At 42.9% G+C, this 18,996-nt stretch overlaps 2 protein-coding genes across 13 annotated transcripts in view; both read right to left on the bottom strand.

Moving 5' to 3' along the window:
* Nucleotides 1–4,535, bottom strand: part of p2ry1 (purinergic receptor P2Y1) — a 34,938-nt gene extending 30,403 nt beyond the window's left edge. Inside the window, exons 1-2 of the mRNA XM_061826511.1 lie at nt 4,521–4,535; nt 3,421–3,494 (exon numbers count right to left, since the gene is read on the bottom strand). The gene's annotated coding sequence lies outside the window, so the exon portion shown is untranslated. The remainder of the gene's footprint in view (nt 1–3,420; nt 3,495–4,520) is intronic.
* LOC133504355 (muscleblind-like protein 1) overlaps nt 1–18,996 on the bottom strand; it is a 110,282-nt gene that overhangs the window by 4,778 nt on the left and 86,508 nt on the right. For 9 of the 12 annotated variants that reach the window (XM_061826522.1, XM_061826515.1, XM_061826517.1 and 6 more), the window contains 6 exons: nt 12,017–12,256; nt 9,871–9,924; nt 7,931–8,081; nt 6,006–6,041; nt 4,521–4,612; nt 3,421–3,494 (listed from right to left, as the gene is read on the bottom strand). In XM_061826522.1, the coding sequence (XP_061682506.1) occupies nt 3,438–3,494; nt 4,521–4,612; nt 6,006–6,041; nt 7,931–8,081; nt 9,871–9,924; nt 12,017–12,256 (630 nt within the window). In that variant the 3' untranslated portion in view covers nt 3,421–3,437. The remainder of the gene's footprint in view (nt 1–3,420; nt 3,495–4,520; nt 4,613–6,005; nt 6,042–7,930; nt 8,082–9,870; nt 9,925–12,016; nt 12,257–18,996) is intronic. The other 3 variants (XM_061826524.1, XM_061826523.1, XM_061826525.1) reach the window with 3 other exon arrangements.

Consider the following 18,996-nt stretch of genomic DNA (forward strand, 5'->3'; position numbering starts at 1 on the left):
TTCTGTTCAATCACCATTTTGAAAGCTTGTGGGACATGGCTAAGGTGGCGGAGCTTAAGCTTGCCATTGGAAAGGTCCATTCAGTGTCTGTACAGACAAAAGAGCAGACCTGCAGAATGCTGAGCGAGGAAGTTGGCTTAACTAGTTAGTATATTTACGGTATGTAACTTTCCAGCTGTCAGTTTTACTTTACTGCGACTAGTAGCTACTAATAGCATTAGCAAAAGTGTTAGCACAACCACCGCCCACCTTTGATCCCAAAACTGTGGTTTTCTGACTTGACTGACTGATGATGCGCAAAGAAAAAAATGGATCTGGTGTCTACCAGGGAAAGCCTGTCAACTTCTTCTAAAGCCAAGATGGGAATGGGAAACGTATCGGAGCGCAGGTTAAGATCAGACACCGAGGATTTCAAATCTCCAGTCTCTCCTCAACAAAATGGACAAACTTCATCTTCTCACAAAGAAGAGAAAAATAACAGCACGTCCTGCAGCCTGGACTAGGAGTCGCTGTTTTTGAACTGTCAGTCATTCTGGTCCCCAAGTGAGTTTGCTTTATTTATACTCGCCGGTGTTTACATCCCCCCAGGCTAACACGGCGGTGGTTGACCAAGTAAACAAACTTGGGAAAAAAAAACCACACATATTCACCTGTCGTTATTCTTGGGGATTTTAACAAAGCAAAATTCAAATCATGAACTCCCTGAATATAAGCAGCACATTGACTGACTCACCAGGGAAATCAGCATCGTAGGCCACGGCGAAACTACCCTGAAGGACTCGTACAGTGCAATTCCCCATGCAGCTTTGGGCTCATCTGATCACTGTTTAATTTCCTTTAATACCAAAATACAGGCACAAAAAATGTGCTATGTACACAAACTTAAAGTGGGCCTGTCATAAAATGGATGATTTTTAGTATATTATTAATGAAAAACCCACAGCCAATATGGCCCCATGAGTTTTTTTCCCCACCACAAAACAGGATTTTGACGTATACAGCTTTTTGTAACTCCTGCCATGAAAATCCTCTCAGGGATTTGTTTTCGAGAAGAAGCAGGAAGTGATGTAAAGGACAGCGGCGACCCTAGTGGATTTGTTTGTTTCCATTAGTTTTACCTCCGGGAAGGTAACTTGTTGTTCCTTCGTGTTAGCCAAAATGCCGGCTCATTGCATTGCTGGACATTGCTTGAACACTCGGGAGAATGGAATTGCCCTTCATAAGTTTGAAAGAGACCCTGTTCGTTGTGAAAAATTGATTTAACGGGTGCAGAGGACGAGAGCTTCATGGGTTCCAAATAACAGATAGGTGTGTATACAGCTACTAAAAAAAAATAATAGTTTGGGGCGGACCACGTACTCGGTCTCTCTCATAACGTAACAAAAGATCCGCGTATGAAATGTGTCGATGTGCGCGTCGCCCAGCCAACAATGTCTAACTCAGCCTCGTCTCGTTAGTGTTCATCGCGTACTGTGGCGGCTTTGAAAATACCCCTAAAAGCAGCATGGCTTGGCTCCACCTCCTCCTTATATGGCACCAGCGCGGAAAATCAGCCACACCGGCTGAGGCGCCGTGTTGGGCGGTCACAGCTTCTGCGAAGGCTGCGTGTCGGGCTTTGCGACGGGGGCGGCTCTGAAGAACCCAGCCGAGAATGCATTACTCAGTCGCGTGCGCGCATAAAGCACCCCGGCTCGACTGTATTCATCGAGTACTGCGGCGTCTGTGAACACCCCCCTAAAGCAGCACCACTCGGCTCTGTCATAAGCCACACCGGCCGGCTGCGATGAGCCGCAATGTCTCATCTCTGCTGCGGAAGTGGATCGGACAGGGGTGCGGTTTGGCCGTGATCGCATATTATCTGAATATAGCTCGAAACAATAGTGTAATATTGCCCTGAGGGCTCGAAACAATAGTGTAATATTGCCCCAGTAACTTCACTCGATTATGTGGTGTTGTCCTTTTCGAAAAGAGCTTTGGTGTCAGAAGGGGCGTCAGAAAAATTCCGAATATCTCAGTTGTTCGGCTTCCATCGGAGCAAGCAGAAGTGACGATGACGTCAAGGACAGAGGACACGACTAATATGGCGACCACTTGGATGTCGAGGGACACTCAATTACGCAACTTTGCGGATGGATGACGCACGATTGGCTCACATATATTTTTCCGTATAGACATTGAAGTGAATACTGTTATATGTATTTTTCATTACAATATCTATTTTAGAATGTTTATAGGGATGACAGTCCCACTTTAAATGTGCAAAGCCTGTAGTGAAAACAGAAGAGGCAGACCAAGGAAGCTAAGATGGAACTTCAAGACTTCAGAGATCGGAGTGTCTTTGAAATGTCAACTGGCAGTTTGGATAAATATATAGACACTATCACAAGTCGTGTGTGGCCCAACAAATACAGTTCATTACGCACGCTCAGTAACAACTAGCAGTGCGTGATTCAATGACAGACTTCTAAACTTCTAAAGAACACGCCTATTGGAGTGAGGACAAAGTCCTGTACAATCATGCCGGAAACCAACTGACAAAAGAAATCAACAATGTAAAGAGAAATTACACAGGAAAGATGGAAAAACCATGTTTCTGCTAACGACTGGGTCAGTTTGCCGACACACACAATCACTGACCCATTACCCCCAAGCGGGGAACAATAACGGAGCGGCTGACGAATTGAATACATTCCACTGGACATTTGAAAAGAAGGCTTAAACACACCCACCCAGCGATACCATTCATCGCCATCACACCGCTGACTCCCACTTCTGGGCTGACCATCCACGAATGGGATGTGAGAAATATCTTCAGAATTCTCAAGTCTTTTTTCCAGGCACTCCGGTTTTCTTCCACATCCCAAAAACACGCAACATTAATTGGACACTCTAAATTGCCCGTTGGTGTGATTGTGAGTGGGACTGTTGTCTGTCTCCATGTGCCCTATGATTGGCTGGCAACCAGTTCAGGGTGTACCCTGCCTCCTGCCTAATGATAGCTGAGATGGGCGCCGCCACCACCACCGTGACTCTTGTGAGGTTAAGCAGCTCAGAAAATAAATGAATGAATTAATGACTGAAGCAATTTGATGATACTAGGGCAAACCTGTGCAGGGTCAGTAGACGATTACTGTGCGACTCAACAAATTGGGCTATTTTCTTCAGAGTATTCTAATTTTTTGAATTCTGATTTCCTGGGTTTTATAAGATGTAAATAAAATGCTATGTAAATATAAACATAAACACATTTTTAAATTATGTACCCTGAATCTATAATCCATTAAAGTTTAATCTACTCAATGAAATTATGGTAGTTAATAAAGTTTTCTACGACATTCAAAATTTTGAGAAAGGGTCTGCATCTGTCAGTCTGTCATTTTGAAAATGATGCCAAACAGTTTTGATGAGTTGAGTACATACGGTTGTGATTGAGGCTCCTACATCTGTGTCACATATTTGTGACTAGTCAGATGCTCCGCAGATATTATTGGAATCTAAAAGAAAAGAGGAAAATAGTGAGAGATTAAAAAAAAACAAAAGCACAGAAACACATTTTGTAATGCTCGCAAATTCAACATGGATCATACCGGCTGACAACTTGACAGAGGTTTAAACTCACGTGCTTTCATTCACAATGGGGAACAAGATGGGGAAACAATTCTTGCATTAAATTTTCATGCTGATTCTAAAATTGCAGTCATTTTTTTTTCTAGCACATCTAGTTTTTCTCTCCACAGCTTACCCCCAAGAAAAGCAAAATTATGTCAATTAGCTGTAGTGACAGTTGCTAGCTGATTACGACTGGACTCATCGAAAGATACGTGGCAACTTACCGTATTGTCCACACTATAAGGCGCACCTAAGAGCCTTTAATTTTCTCAAAAGCTGAGAGTGCGCCTTATAATCAGGTGCACCTTATATATGGATCAATATTGAGCCTTTAGCGCATATAATGGATGCATAATGTAACCCCAACCTCTACTGTAGCGTCTATTCTCTGCGCCTTATAATGCAGTGCGCCTTATATGTGAAAAAAGTTTTCAAACAGGCCAGTGATTGAAGGTGCGCCTTATAATGCCGTGCGCCTTATCGTGCGAAAAATACGGTAGTTGTGCAGTCATATTTGAGACTGGGTGTGTGACCCCAAAAGGTCATTACAGTACTATCAATATCTGCAAAAAGAGAGCTCGCACAGGAAGAATTAAGAGGATTTATGCTGGCTTTTCTTATAACCTTTAACCATGGGCAAGCCACCGTAAGTGCTATTTCATTCTATTCATTTTTTTTAAGTTTTCAAAGCTGATAATGATTCAATCTTAGTATTTTATTTACATTGGTATATATATTCCACTTTCCACACCTAAAGAATTGTTAAAAGCTCAGGTCTGTCAGAAGTGACGCAACTTAAATGGTGCTCCCCAGTGATCAGGAGGCACGTACACTCAAGTGCACATGTGGGACAACCAGGAGAGGTGTGTGTGTGTGTGTGTTGGGGGCAAGAAAAAAAGACAGGAGCAAACCTGATTGGCCGAAGCGCTTGCAAAGGGAACACTTGTGGCAGATGTGGTGGCTGCGGACACATTGGCCGGAGTAGCACCGTGCATCATGGGTACTTGGGGTGGGAAAAACACACGCGCACACACACACACACACACACACACAGGCTTTTGAACCACAGCTCATCAGCAGCATCTTTGGTTTGTCGGCCTATAGCATGGTCCATAAACATGAGCGATCTGGATAGTTCTATTGTTTATCATGGATGGTATTCAGTAAATGTACGAGGAAAAAGGCTGCCCATATTCTCACATCCACTTGAGTTTGTCATCTACCCGCCTTCGGATGCCAGATAGAGTGGAGGAACTATAAAATGGGGTGTTCCCTGTCAGTATACCAACACTGGCATAAACATTGACACGAAGGCTCAGCTTTACTACAGAAGGGAGTTAGACGCAGATAAAAAGTGAAAGTGAGACAAGTTCAGGTACTAAATGAAGGACTATATGCACGAATGGGAAAATATGGCTTTATGTGAGTTAAAAAGGAAGAAAAAAATCAACAGACCTCATTGACAAGACAGCATGCGTTCAGTAAAACCATACGAAGAATCTATTATTTTTTAACCAATACAAATATGCAATTGCAATGCGACATAATGAAAACAATAAAAAGATCACTATATGTTTTTTACTCCATTATTTCTTAAATGCTTAGTATGTCATTATTATTTATAACACATTTTAAAGTAATTTCCCTGCGAAATGTCTGCTGTGCCAAATGATGAAATGAACAAAAAAAATCCCATTTCATGCAAAAAATATAGCAGAGATACATAATTACCACTTACTATTAAAATTACATTTATTCCATTGTGTGGTACTAAGGCTAGATATTTAAATATTTTTTTCATGATTCCAGCATAAGTCTGCAACACCCCACACACATTTTCTAAGTGCTTGCCTTATTCAAAAATATTAAATGTTAACATTAGAATATACATACAAATATTTAAAAGCATTTCAAAAGGATTTAGATATTGTAAATATCTCTATCAATATTCTTTCCTTAAAAAAATAAATCTGCCCCATGGTTAAAGATGTGACTTAAAAATAAGGATTCCCACAACTGATTTGATAAAGAAAAATCTGAAATGTAAGATGGGGTGAAGTGACACTCAATATACAACAAGAATTTAAAGTCTACAGCATATATTTCGTATTATGTATATTAATTGTAAAATAGTACAAGTAAGACAGTTAGTAAAGGAAAATTCCTCATGTTTATAGCCAGGCAACATAAAGAGTAGTTAGCGAGCTTGGAGCGCGTAAAAACTGCAACAAGCATGAGGTGACAGGCAAACTTGCAGCAGGACAAAATACTGTTCTTTCGACTAAATTGATTTGGGGGTGGAAAATGTATTATTTGTGCGTGTCTTATCTCACATGATTTGTTGGTATGACATGAAAGGTACAACAATAGAATCGAATAGGAAAGCTGGCACCTACCAACACTTGTTGCAGGCGTCATGCACAATATTGAGCCTGCCCATCATGCATTGCAACAGGAAGTGGAGTGGAAAGGAAGAGGAACGCCCCAAAAAAACAAAAAAAAAAAAAGAAGAAAGGTCACTTATAAAATTTGACATGATTGAATTTCACCGGATGGCCACATGGGCCACACAAAATGAGCTTTAATCATACGAAACATATTGCATACACTGCATGTACATTAAAAAAAGGCCTTCTTTTGGCTTATGTGCGATTGTATTTATCGGCTAACGTTGACTGAGTGGCAATGTCAAGACGGAAGTAGGATGGTGATTGATTACACAATGCAGAGAGGTCCAATATTTTTTATGTTTGCATATATGGATTCAGACTGTGACTGTGATGTATCGTTATAGCTCAATTCTCTTAGTGTCTGCCCGTTCATCACTCAGACACACAGCTCAACATTTTTTGTGGTTGCTGTATGTTAAGTCCACGTTTGTCCTCTTGATTTTTTTTTTTTTTTCATTTTTGGTGCATTTAAATTCTACGAAGGCTGGCAAAATAAGTCATTTTTACTCCACTTCCTTTTGGTACTTAGTTCATTCTGTGACCACGCTTGTAACTCAAGACAGTTGCATCTGAAATCATCTTTCTGCATTGAATAGAAATGTCATTAATCCATTGCAGCGCCCAAAAAACACCAACAAAAGTATTTGTAACATGTTTTTAATAAGAAAAATAGTACTGTACCGCAGTCACTGTGATTTGACGTGCGGCATTGTACTCGCAAATCTGCACAGTCGAGCATGAAAAATCACGCACGTAAAATTTGTTACAAATAGAAATACATATATATTGAAACGCGCCACTGATTTTGTGTAGTCTTGACATTAATTTACGTGCTTATTTCATAAACATTGGTAACAAACAAGCCTGATCCTAAAAAATCACTATTCACCCGGAAACAGGAAATGCAAGTTAAAAGGGAAATCCAGTGCTTTGCATTAACAGTGTATTCAATAGGTCATGTAATATGTACCCTATTTATACAAAGTCATGTTAAATCCTCTCTCATTTAATTGTGTTTTGAGAAGATTTTTATTGACAATTACGAATTTTCAGGGACGCTGCCATTTTCGCGAGTCACATGACCTACGTGCGTGGATGTGACGTGTACCGTGTCGCAACAAAGGCTCGATTACATGGGACACTATTTATACCCAGCGCGGATTTCTTGTATTTATCCTCATCTCATGAAGAAATCGCAGTATTGGTTGATGGAGAAGACTGAGGAATACTTCCATACAGATTTGAACCTGTGGCTGTAATTAATGTTGAATATTCGGATGGTTCTTCGGGTGGAATGACAGTGAGTCTGACTACTCGGAGGCCTACGCGTGACATAAATGCGTAAACAAAGGCCCTCGGGAGCTCCGGGCTGGCAGCCGCGGATGGTTCTCTGGACGGGAATGATGCGGAGTCTGACGAGCGAGTTCCAGCGGCGGGCCGCGAGCTGAACTTCCAGGTGGTGGAGGCCATTAGCCCAGGACGCCGAAGCTAGGCTAAAGGCCTCCGCCGCCGCCGAAGCCCGGCTAAAGGCCTCCGCCGAAGCTCAGCTAAGGGCCTCCCCGGACGCCGAAGCTCAGCTAAAGGCCTCTGCCACCACTCGGCTAAAGGCGTCCGCCGCCGCTGAAGCTCGGCTAACAGCCAAGATTGAGAACAATAATTCCTACCTGAAATGAAGCAATCGCTACACAGGCATGCCAAAATAGATTGTATCCTTGTACTTGATGATTTAAAATAGAATTGATAGTAGAATACTCGGTTACTTATGAATCATTACCGGACTGGAGTTTTTTCAATGAGTGAAAAGGCAGCCTTTCATATGACTTGGCAGCCAATCAGCATGCACAGGGCGACGCTTGCGTGCCAAGACTCACCCGAAGGGATGAAGGCAGCCTGCTGCTGGAACTGCATGTTGGCTAGGGCCTGTTGGTACTGAAATACACCAGCGTTGAACATGGTGGCGGCACCGTTGGCTTTTTCAAGTGTGGGTCTCTTTGGTAAGGGGGGCAGGACGGGAGGGAGCCCCTGATGAGGGGAACCAGAGCGACCATAATGGATCACACATTTGGGGCAAAGAGGGGGGAAAAAATACAGTTAGAGGATGAAGTCAAAATTACAGAAACATTTGCAACACGAATAATAAATTTGGGAATGTTACGGCGCGTATAAACGTGACAGTCCTAGTAGCTTAATACATACATAGCACGACCACGAAATCGCAAATGGGCAAAGCTGCATTGAATCTCCACGATAAAAGAAGACAATAAGCTCTAAAACAATCACAAATATTGACTATACCGTGCAAGACAATTATTAGACAGAAAAATACATTCTACATGCATTCTTGACTCACAATGTGACAAGCTCACTATTAAATACATGATTTTAAGTATTTACTTTTTATTTCATAAGAATAACTCATAATTTGCCATTCTCTCCTCTTCTAGTAGAGAATGTAAGATTGTGAGTTAGTGAGTAATACAAACACTTTATCTCCACAAACTGTAATGCGTCAGGCATTTTTTTTGACTCCAGTGTAGAAATGATCAGGCATATTTTAGGACTCAGCTGTTCATTAGGGAGAGGCCATTTCTTTAACTACACATTTTTGTAAAAATATTGCAAAACACCACGATGGACATTGGACCATTTTTAGGAGCTTTTTCGAACAACATTGTGAGTGTGGCTGTTTGTCTCCATGTGCCCTGTGATTGGCTGGCAACCAGTTCAGGGTGTACACCGCCTCCTGCCCGTTGACAGCTGGGATAGGTTCCAGCACTCCCCGTAACCATCGTGAGGATAAGCGGCAAAGAAAATGGATGGATGGATATTTTCATAAATCAAAATTTTCAATAATTGCATTGAGAAATGCAATAAATAATCCATCCATCATCGGAGCCTCTCATGCTACGTGGGTGCTAGAGCCAACCCCAGTGATCCGTATATATATTCCATTTTCTTAGCCGCTTAACCTCACAAGGTTGGCAGGAGTGCTGAAGCCTATCCCAGCCGTCATCGGGCAAGAGGCAGGGTACATCCTGAACTGGTTGCCAGCCAGTCACAGGGCACACGGAGACAGTTGCACTCACAATTACACCGAGGGGGAATTTAGAATGTCCAATTCATGTTGCATGTTTTGGGGATGTGGGAGGAAACCAGAGTGCCCAGAGAAAACCCATGTAGGCACAGGGAGAACATTCAAACTTCCCACAGGCGGGGCCAATATTTGAACCCCGGTCCTCACAACTGTGAGGTTTACGCTCTAACCAGTCGTCCACGGTGGCAGCACAACAAAACACATTTCTGAACAAAAAAAAAAAAAATCCAACAATACATATAATATATTCTATATAAGTACTCTGAATTTAAAACAATACTTGCAGTGATTTCTGTATTTAATTAAAAAATAGCAATTAGTAGGGGCAGACCTTTATTTGTACAATTTGGAAAAAAAAAATCCCTCCACTATTTCCAATATCAAATTTTTTTCGCCAAAAATATGTAATTCTAGCAATAATTATAATAACGCAGATATGTATATTCCAATCCATGTAAATATTGAGTATTATAAGTATCTTCCCCTATGCACCCCCATTTCACCATCCACTTCAACTTTACAGATGCCAGGTCACGTGTGGGCTATCAAAGATGGCCACCACTATACATGCTGTTAAAAGGTAATCACAGCTACCAGCCAATTGATTCAAGTGGTACCCGAGGCCTAGCGTCTATTAGCGCTGAGTCCACAATATCAAGTAGACTTCTAGGAGACAACAGTGACATTCCAGGCTAAAGGGCAAAAGGTCATAGGTACCCGCTGAAAAGCTGCATCGAGGGGCCGCTTCGGTGATTTGACAGCCGACTGAGTCTTAATTAGCAGGCAGCGAGCACACGATGGCAATGGGCCAATGGGTTCAAGCGCATTAACATAAACCACCAAGTGGCGGGTGCGTCATGGGGAGGCGGGCAGCAGTGCATTGCGGGTCGGTGTGGAAAAAACAAAAACAAGACAAAACAAACAAACAAACAAACAAACAAAAAATCATTGCAATGCAGTTTACAACCAGAACAAGAGCACAACATGCACATTTTTACTATGAGTAAAAACAGATTAACAGTCCTAACATGAATTTTGTTGCCACATTAAACGCAATTGACTGAATGGTTGTTTTTAACATGTTTCTTAAATTGGTTGAAGTGTAAATGTGTTTATGTGGCCTTCGATTGATGACAATCAGTGCAGGCTATTAGCTTTGGTCTACATATCGTAATGTATAATGACAATGGGCCAGTATACCAGTAATGATGAAATTCACTAGAAAATTACCAGTATGTGGAAAATGAGGTAAAAGAACATTTTCTTTAATAATTCTCTTTTTTTTCTTCCTTTATTACCCAACAGATGCTCAATTAGGGCTGCCAATCACTATTATTTTAATCAGATGAATCACACTTGAAATTTGAATTAAAATTAATCACAACCAACAGCTATACCACACAAAGTACCATATTCTGACTTCAGATAGTATTTTAAACTTTCTGTACTTGAAATGAAAAGAGAATTCATTGCGGTACTATATGCAAATGACATTTGTTTTGTCGAAAGTCCCATCTGCGTGACTTTTGAAGCAAAATTCTTCCCCTGAGCGCACCAGCCGGTGCCACCTGAATTCACACTGGCGTAAGCAAGCATGGGCTTGATCTCGGAGGTTTGGGGCGGGGGAGAAGACTTGATCACTTGCAGTACCCATTTTTATGTAATTGTATTTTTAAAGGAGAGTGACAGGAAAGGGGAGTAAAAGGGTCATTAAATAAGGAAAAGAAGAGACAAAAGACAAAGCACTAGCTGTATAAAAGATGAGGAAAGTCAAGCATTATATAACTGCTGCATTGACACAATGGATTTGAATGTTGTATGGGTCAGTAATGCCACACCCTGAGGGAAGGACAGGACAATATTGGACAGGACAAGAGGGGAAGCATGCAGGAGAGGGGACGTGTACCCGGCTGTACCACCGAAGTGTGGCAGGATTGGCCGTGTAAATTATAAATATCTGTAGGACCAGAGTGTAAGTGAGGGGACACCCAAGAAATTCACACAGTTATAAGGGATTTGTCGCAATGAGCGAGTGGCCCCACACCCAGTGAATAAGTCTCAGGGTGTGTGCGTGTGTGTGTGTCTGCAGACACCAGCAAGTGAATTGGCACCGTCTTGTCTGCAAAATAAGCTTCAGAAATGCCTTATATTTGGTGGCTGAGGGCCCTCCAAAACCCACTGCCCTCCACAGATAGGTGTGCGTAATGCATTGAAAGACAGGGGGGCGGGGTTAATGTGTGGAATGCATTAAAATCTTATGGGAACCATCACTGAACATAACGCGCATCGGATTTCAGATATCTATCTGTGGCTAAGGTAAAGGAGCGTGTGTGGTCAAAATAAACGCTGCAATTAATCTGAGTTAATGATAATTTTTTTCCTGATTAATTATGAGTTACCTTGGCAGCCCTAATGTAAATGCACAAACATATTACTTAAACAATTTCCTGTTCCTTCTGTGTGGTGTTTGCAAAGGTAATTTACATTTTTTCCCTTTGATGACAGTGATACCTTGTCTTTTTTCACTTGGATGTCAAGAATGTTAAATTGTTACATGAAACCTAAAACGGGTTAGGGTTAGAATTTTAAAATGACAAAATACAACTGCTTGACTTTTGTTTAATACTGCCTTCATGTGAACTGTAGCCATTTAAAAGGGTCATTTCCACGCTAATTTAAAATGTGAAATGCCAGTGTATACAACGTAATACTGACGCCCTCTGCAACCGAACTCTGATACAATCTCATGGAGACGTAAAGTAATGTCTTCCAATTCGAAAGTCACGAGTAGTGGCTATTCTGTAACATCATATCTGTTCTACATGACACGGAAACATTTAAAGTCAAAAGCGAGGACACTTACCATGGCTGCGGCAGCCGCCGCCTGGTTGACTTGATGCTGGGCCGCTTTGATTTTGGCCTGGAGGTGAGCGGGCGGGTGGAAGTACTTGCACTTCTCCCGGGAGCAGCGGCCCTTGATGTAGTCCATGCACACAGTCACCGTGTTGTCGTTGGTGTCAATCATGGTGCTGTCGGACGGGTGCGCGAAACGGCAGTCGTTCTCGCCACGGGTGCAGTTGCCCCTCTGGTACTCCCGACATACCTGTAGCACAAATGTATGGTATAATGTACTTTTAAATAATATTAAATACTGTGGACACTCCAGTCTTATGCTCCAAAAGTGGAACAGATTGTAGAACCAACATCTATCCATCTGTCTATTTTCTATAGCCCATTCCTTTTTCGGGTCGGGGGTGATCTTGAGCCTATCCACCGCTGACTTTGGGTTGAGAGGAAGAGTACACTCTTGACCGGATGACAACCCATTCCATCCGCACTCTCGTTTACACATACAGTATTGGAAATTCCCACAATGTTACTGGGGCCATGGCAGTCCTGTCCCAGCCCAGTGAGATTCTCAATTTGTCAAAGAACTTACGTACTTAGCCAGTAAAATGGGGTGACTACAACAGTATCTGACACAACATTTTAGGGCGTGTCAAAACTGGAATGGCAGGCCACAGTGGGACAGGAAGCATGCGTAGTATATTTCTTAGAGCTCTGAATTACCATGTAAATTTCCAGTCACTACTTGTATTGACAGTGATGACAAGCAAATCACATTTGGATTGTTACTCATTGGACTACGAGTTTAGAAAATGATTGGATAGTTTGGACGTCCGGGATTTTTTTGAGGGTGTGTGTGTGTGTGTGTGTGTGTGGGTCGTAGAACACCATGAAAACACAAGATTCATTTTAGCTAGTCTGAGTTCAGCAACCAGTAGCTCTCCAGAAAAAGCTCTTTCCAGACCTAAAATGGCTTACTTTACCCATGATCCCTCACTGCATCATGACTGGGGTCTGTTTTATGCCGTTGTTAATCCATGCTGGTTGTCAACATCACATGCTTCTGCTAAACCAGGTCCTGACCAAAGATGTAGATTCTTACACAAGCACAACTGAAATGCGCTCATACGCACAACTGACATATCTGCTCGTGTGGACATGTTGCCGGTGGGAACATAGAGTGAAGGTAGCATGATGTAACATGTTTTTGCAATATGGGAGGAGAAAAACCCATGCAAGCACAACTAAACTAAATCTGCCCACATCACACCTCAGAATTCTGAGGCAGCTGTACTAACCACTAGTGCACTGTGCTGCCCTATACTAACCTATTTTGAGACTAAAAAAAATACCCCACTAAAAAATGCAAAGTCGCAGCTGTCAGTAAGTCACAGCTTCATTTACTTCAGCATTTGATGAATTAATTAATCCGCTTTGCCTGTTCACAAAATGATGATCACTTCAGGCACACTGAGACAATCAATCTAATTGACGAGTGGAGGCGTTACTCCGGATTGATGGGCAGAACAGAGCGTGACCGACGCTCATTTTTACGGCCTCCCCGATCACAGTGCGCAGAACCTTCATTCCAATCAGTGTTGTTGTTCTTTGGAGGGACGACAGGGAGCAGCAAATGGTTAGGAAAAGCGGGAGACTCACTGCTCAGTGAGGCTCGTGGGAAATATGAGAGCTGAAGGAGAGGGGGGGCTGAGTTTCACATATTAACCAACCAATACACACACACACACACGCACACACATATACACAAAGTTAGCACAAGTACTGTACACAATGATCCCCCCCCTTTAGAATTACATTTTGACACTTTAAAGAGAGTTGCAATAACTTATCGTCTCTGCTTGAGTTCAGTTTACTTCTGCTGACTCTCAATCGCACTAAAACAGATTTAATATATTATAACACCCTGTGTGTATATCTCCTTGCTTTTTTTTTCCCCATTCCTTGTTTATCATCCCCGCTGTCTGCATGCATAAAGCGATTTGTGCACAAACTGTCTGTCGCCATGACGGCTAATCATCTACAAACACCAATCGCGGCGAGCGGTTGGGTTCAGGCCTCCACGTAGCTCTCTAAATATATACACGTAATACACATTCAGCCTTTCCCCAACGCCACCATCGCCACAACTGGCCTTATTGAAAAGAAAAAAAAAAAGGAGGCTGTCTTGTTGTCAGGCAGATGTTGGTGAGGTGGGTGATGGAGGGAGGGGAGAGGAAACGTGGGAGTAGATGATGAATTTGGAGTAAAGGACAGATAGATCGAGTATAAGGAGACAAGCCAGAGAGAGAGAGAGTGGTAGACAGTGTATGGTAGTTTAAAAAAAAAGAGGAGTCAGAAAAGAGAGTGAGGCCAAATTGGAGCGATTTGATGTTCCCTGCAGCCAGCGTGGACCGGCGTATCTCCCTTAACGGTGCTTAATCATGCATTAGAGTGAGCTGTAACCCGCCCAGAGTGCTTAGGTGGGGAAGCAAATGAAGGGCCCGTTAATCATATTTGCATCCCCATGGTAACCGTCGTTCTCGGCCGTTTGCAGGTAAAAAAGCAACATGTGAGTTTATGGGAGTCGCGAATTGCCGCACTATGGCAACACCTAAGGAGGGAGTGACGGACAGAATAAGACGGAGTGTTCTGGAAAATATTTCTACACAGGCGGTTGTCTTCTAAAATAGGAGATTTCTCCACGACTGAAGGAAATTGTGTGTAACGCATCTACCGACTGCAGCACGTGATAATCCACAGAATTCCAGCTCTGTTTATTTTGAATGTCACAGCAGAAAGTCAAATATGTCTGTCTCCAAGGATATTTTTTTTCGCAAAGTGAGTTTCTAATAAATGGCACAGCAACAATAGTGGCGACTAATATGGCAGAGTTACTCCGAAAATGCATGAAAGAAATATTCTCACAGTGGTGCCGCCTGCTATGCCGATTTATGCCACTCATGAAAATAGTTAAGCGAAGTTAATAGCTAATTAAATAAGAATGACTTGGCAATAATTATTCTTTGATGTTTTTTGTTGCAGTTGTTTACAATAATTTAAAATAACATCCATCCATCTTCTTAGCCGCTTATCCTTACAAGGATCGCGGGGAGTGCTGTCCACGGGCAGGTGGTGGGGTACACACTAAACTGGTTGTCCGCCAACCGCAGGGCACATCGTGACAAACCCACGCAGGCATGGGGGGAACATGCAAACTCCACACAGGCGGGTCCGGGATTGAACCCGGGACCTCAGAACTGTGAGGCCAACTCTTTACCAGCTGATTCACCGTGCCGCCTTTATAATAACATATGTTAAAATAATAATTTTGAAATTGTAATAATTATTCACCATTAATGTATTGTATTATTACATCTTCTTCTTCTTTTCCTTTCGGCTTGTCCCATTAGGGGTCGCCAGAGCGTGTCATCTTTTGCCATCTTAGCCTATCTCCTGCATCTTCCTCTCTAACCCCAACTGCCCTCATGTCTTCCCTCACCACATCCATAAACCTTCTCTTTGGTCTTCCTCTCGCTCTTTTGCCTGGGAGCTCCATCCTCAGCATCCTTCTACCATCATACTCACTCTCTCGCCTTGGAACATGTTCAAACCATCGAAGTCTGCTCTCTCTGACCTTGTCTCCAAAACATCCAACTTTGGCTGTCCCTCTAATGAGCTCATTCCTAATCCTATCCAGCCTGCTCACTCCTTGCGAGAACCTCTACATCTTCATTTCTGCCACCTCCAGTTCTGCTTCCTGTTGTTTCTTCAGTGCCACCGTCTCTAATCTGTGCATCATGGCCGGCCTCACCACTGCTTGCTCCCTGCTTTCACTGCAGATCACAATATCATCTGCGAACATCATGGTCCAAGGGGATTCCAGTCTAACCTCATCTATCAGCCTATCCATTACCACTGCAAACAGGAAGGGGCTCAGAGCTGATCCCTGATGCAGTCCCACCTCCACCTTAAATTCCTCTGTCACACCTAAGGCACACCTCACCATTGTTCTGCTGCCATCATACATGTCCTGTACTATTTTAACATACTTCTCTGCCACACAAGACTTACGCATGCAGTACCACAGTTCCTCTCTTGGTACTCTGTCATAGGCTTTCTCTAGATCCACAAAGACACAATGTAGCTCCTTCTGACCTCCTCTGTACTTTTCCACGAGCATCGTCAAGGCAAATAATGCATCTGTGGTACTCTTTCTAGGCATGAAACCATACTGTTGCTCGCAGATACTTACTTCTGTCCTGAGTCTACCCTCCACTACTCTTTCCCATAACTTCATTGTGTGGCTCATCAACTTTATTCCTCTATAGTTCCCACAGCTCTGAACATCCCCTTTGTTCTTAAAAATGGGAACTAGAACACTTTTCCTCCATTCTTCAGGCATCTTTTCGCCCGCGAGTATTCTGTTGAACAAGTTGGTCAAAAACTCCACAGCCATCTCTCCAAATTGCTTCCATACCTCTACCGGTATGTCATCAGGACCAACTGCCTTTCCAGTTTTCATCCGTTGTAGTGCCTTTCTGACTTCCCCCTTAGTAATCATTTCCACTTCCTGGTCCTTCACTCTTGCCTCTTCAACTCTTCCTTCTCTCTCATTTTCTTCATTCATCAACTTCTCAAAGTATTCTTTCCATCTATTTAGCACACTACTGGCACCAGTCAACACATTTCCATCTCTATCCTTAATCACCCTAACCTGCTGCACATCCTTCCCATCTCTATCCCTCTGTCTGGCCAACCCGTAGAGATCCTTTTCTCCTTCTTTCGTGTCCAACCTGGTGTACATGTCTTCATATGCCTCTTGTTTAGCCTTTGCCACCTCTACCTTTGCCCTACGTCACATCTCGATGTACTCCTTTCGCCTCTCCTCAGTCCTCTCAGTATCCCACTTCTTCTTCGCTAATCTCTTTCCTTGTATTACTCCCTGTATTTTGGGGTTCCACCACCAAGTCTCCTTCTCCCCTTTCCTACCAGATGACACACCAAGTACTCTCCTGCCTGTCTCTCTGATCACCTTGGCTGTCGTCGTCCAGTCTTCCGGGAGCTTCGGTTGTCCATCGAGAGCCTGTCTCACCTCTTTCCGGAAGGCCGCACAACATTCTTCCTTTCTCAGCTTCCACCACATGGTTCTCTGCTCTACCTTTGTCTTCTTAATCTTCCTACCCACCACCAGAGTCATCCTACACACTACCATCCTATGCTGTCGAGCTACACTCTCCCCTACCACTACTTTACAGTCAGTAACCTCCTTCAGATTACATCGTGTGCACAAAATATAATCTACCTGCGTGGTTCTACCTCCGCTCTTGTAGGTCACTATATGTTCCTCCCTCTTCTGGAAATAAGTGTTCACTACAGCCATCTCCATCCTTTTTGCAAAGTCCACCACCATCTGTCCCTCAGAGTTCCTTTCCTGGATGCCGTACTTACCCATCACTTCTTCATCGCCCCTGTTTCCTTTACCAATATGTCCTTTACAATCTGCACCAATCACAACTCTCTCGCTCACTGGGATGCTCAGAACTACTTCATCTAGTTCCTTCCAGAATTTCTCTTTCAACTCTAGGTCACATCCTACCTGTGGGGCATAGCCGCTAACCACATTATACATAACACCCTCAATTTAAAATTTTAGTCTCATCACTCGATCTGATACTCTTTTCACCTCCAAGACATTCTTAGCTAGCTCTTCCTTTAAAATAACCCCTACTCCATTTCTCTTCCCATCTACTCCGTGATAGAATAATTTAAACCCTGCTCCCAAACTTCTAGCCTTACTACCTTTCCACCTGCTCTCTTGGATGCACAGAATATCAACCTTTCTCCTAATCATCATGTCAACCAACTCCTGAGCTTTTCCTGTCATAGTCCCAACATTCAAAGTCCCTACACTCAGTTGTAGGCTCTGTGCATTCCTCTTTTTCTTCTGACGCTGGATCCGGTTTCCTCCTCTTCTTAGATGAACGCTCATATTTGTTTGGCACAGTTTTTACGCCGGATGCCCTTCCTGACGCAACCCTCTGCATTTATGCGGGCTTGGGACCGGCCTACAGATTGCACTGGTTTGTGCCCCCATAGGGCTGCATTGTATTGTATTATTACTTGATCTATTATTATTAGCAAATAGACAATAATAAATAGTAACAAAATTAAACAATTACTGTAAACCGGACACCCACTAATCTGCAGGTGCTAGGGACCCAAAATAAAATCTAAAGAGGTGCATATGTGTGTGTCCACTTTTTATTACTGTTATTATTACCATTATTATAACTATTGTTTCCTGTGATCGGGTGGCAACCAGTCCAGGTTGGACCCACTGATTGCCTAAAGTCAACTTGGATAGGCTCATGCGTAAGAGAAAATGGATGGCTAGATGGATTATTATTGTTATTATTTTGTTATTAACAAAATAAACACCAATGTGTGTGTGCGTAATGCCAAACAGTGTGCACAATGCAAATAAAAATCTCAATTAAAGAAGGCTATTTCCATTGTAAAAATAAAAAGTCACAATTCCTGCCAACTTCTTTTGGGTATCGTCTGGCTCCCAAATGTCTTATAATGTTTGTCTGCGTATAAATGAAAATGCTAACAATAGCGAGATGAGAGAGTTGAAAGGATCACTTGGATGAAAAAGCTGCAGGGTGCCGTCTTGCTCCCGTCTCCATTGTGACACTTGACTCTGCAGTGAAATCTAATGCCTGCTTTGTCTTCTGCATCTGATAGCGTGGCTGAGCCTCCTCCCTTGATGACCGCAACAGGTCTCCAAATTGATTTTCCTTTTAGCCCCACCCCATCTGCTCCCACAATCTATTTTGTCCCGTCACTGATCCAATCCCCGTCGCTCTGCACGTCGTCTGCCCGGCGACTTCCTCATCGCCCCCTGCCCGCCATTAATTACCTGACCGCCCACTGCTCCATGTTAAATGCAACCATCCTAACTTTGTCGCCCACCTCCCGCCTGCGTGCCAACAA

This window comes from Syngnathoides biaculeatus, chromosome 8, assembly GCF_019802595.1.
Source record: "Syngnathoides biaculeatus isolate LvHL_M chromosome 8, ASM1980259v1, whole genome shotgun sequence".
Taxonomy (NCBI): domain Eukaryota; kingdom Metazoa; phylum Chordata; class Actinopteri; order Syngnathiformes; family Syngnathidae; genus Syngnathoides; species Syngnathoides biaculeatus.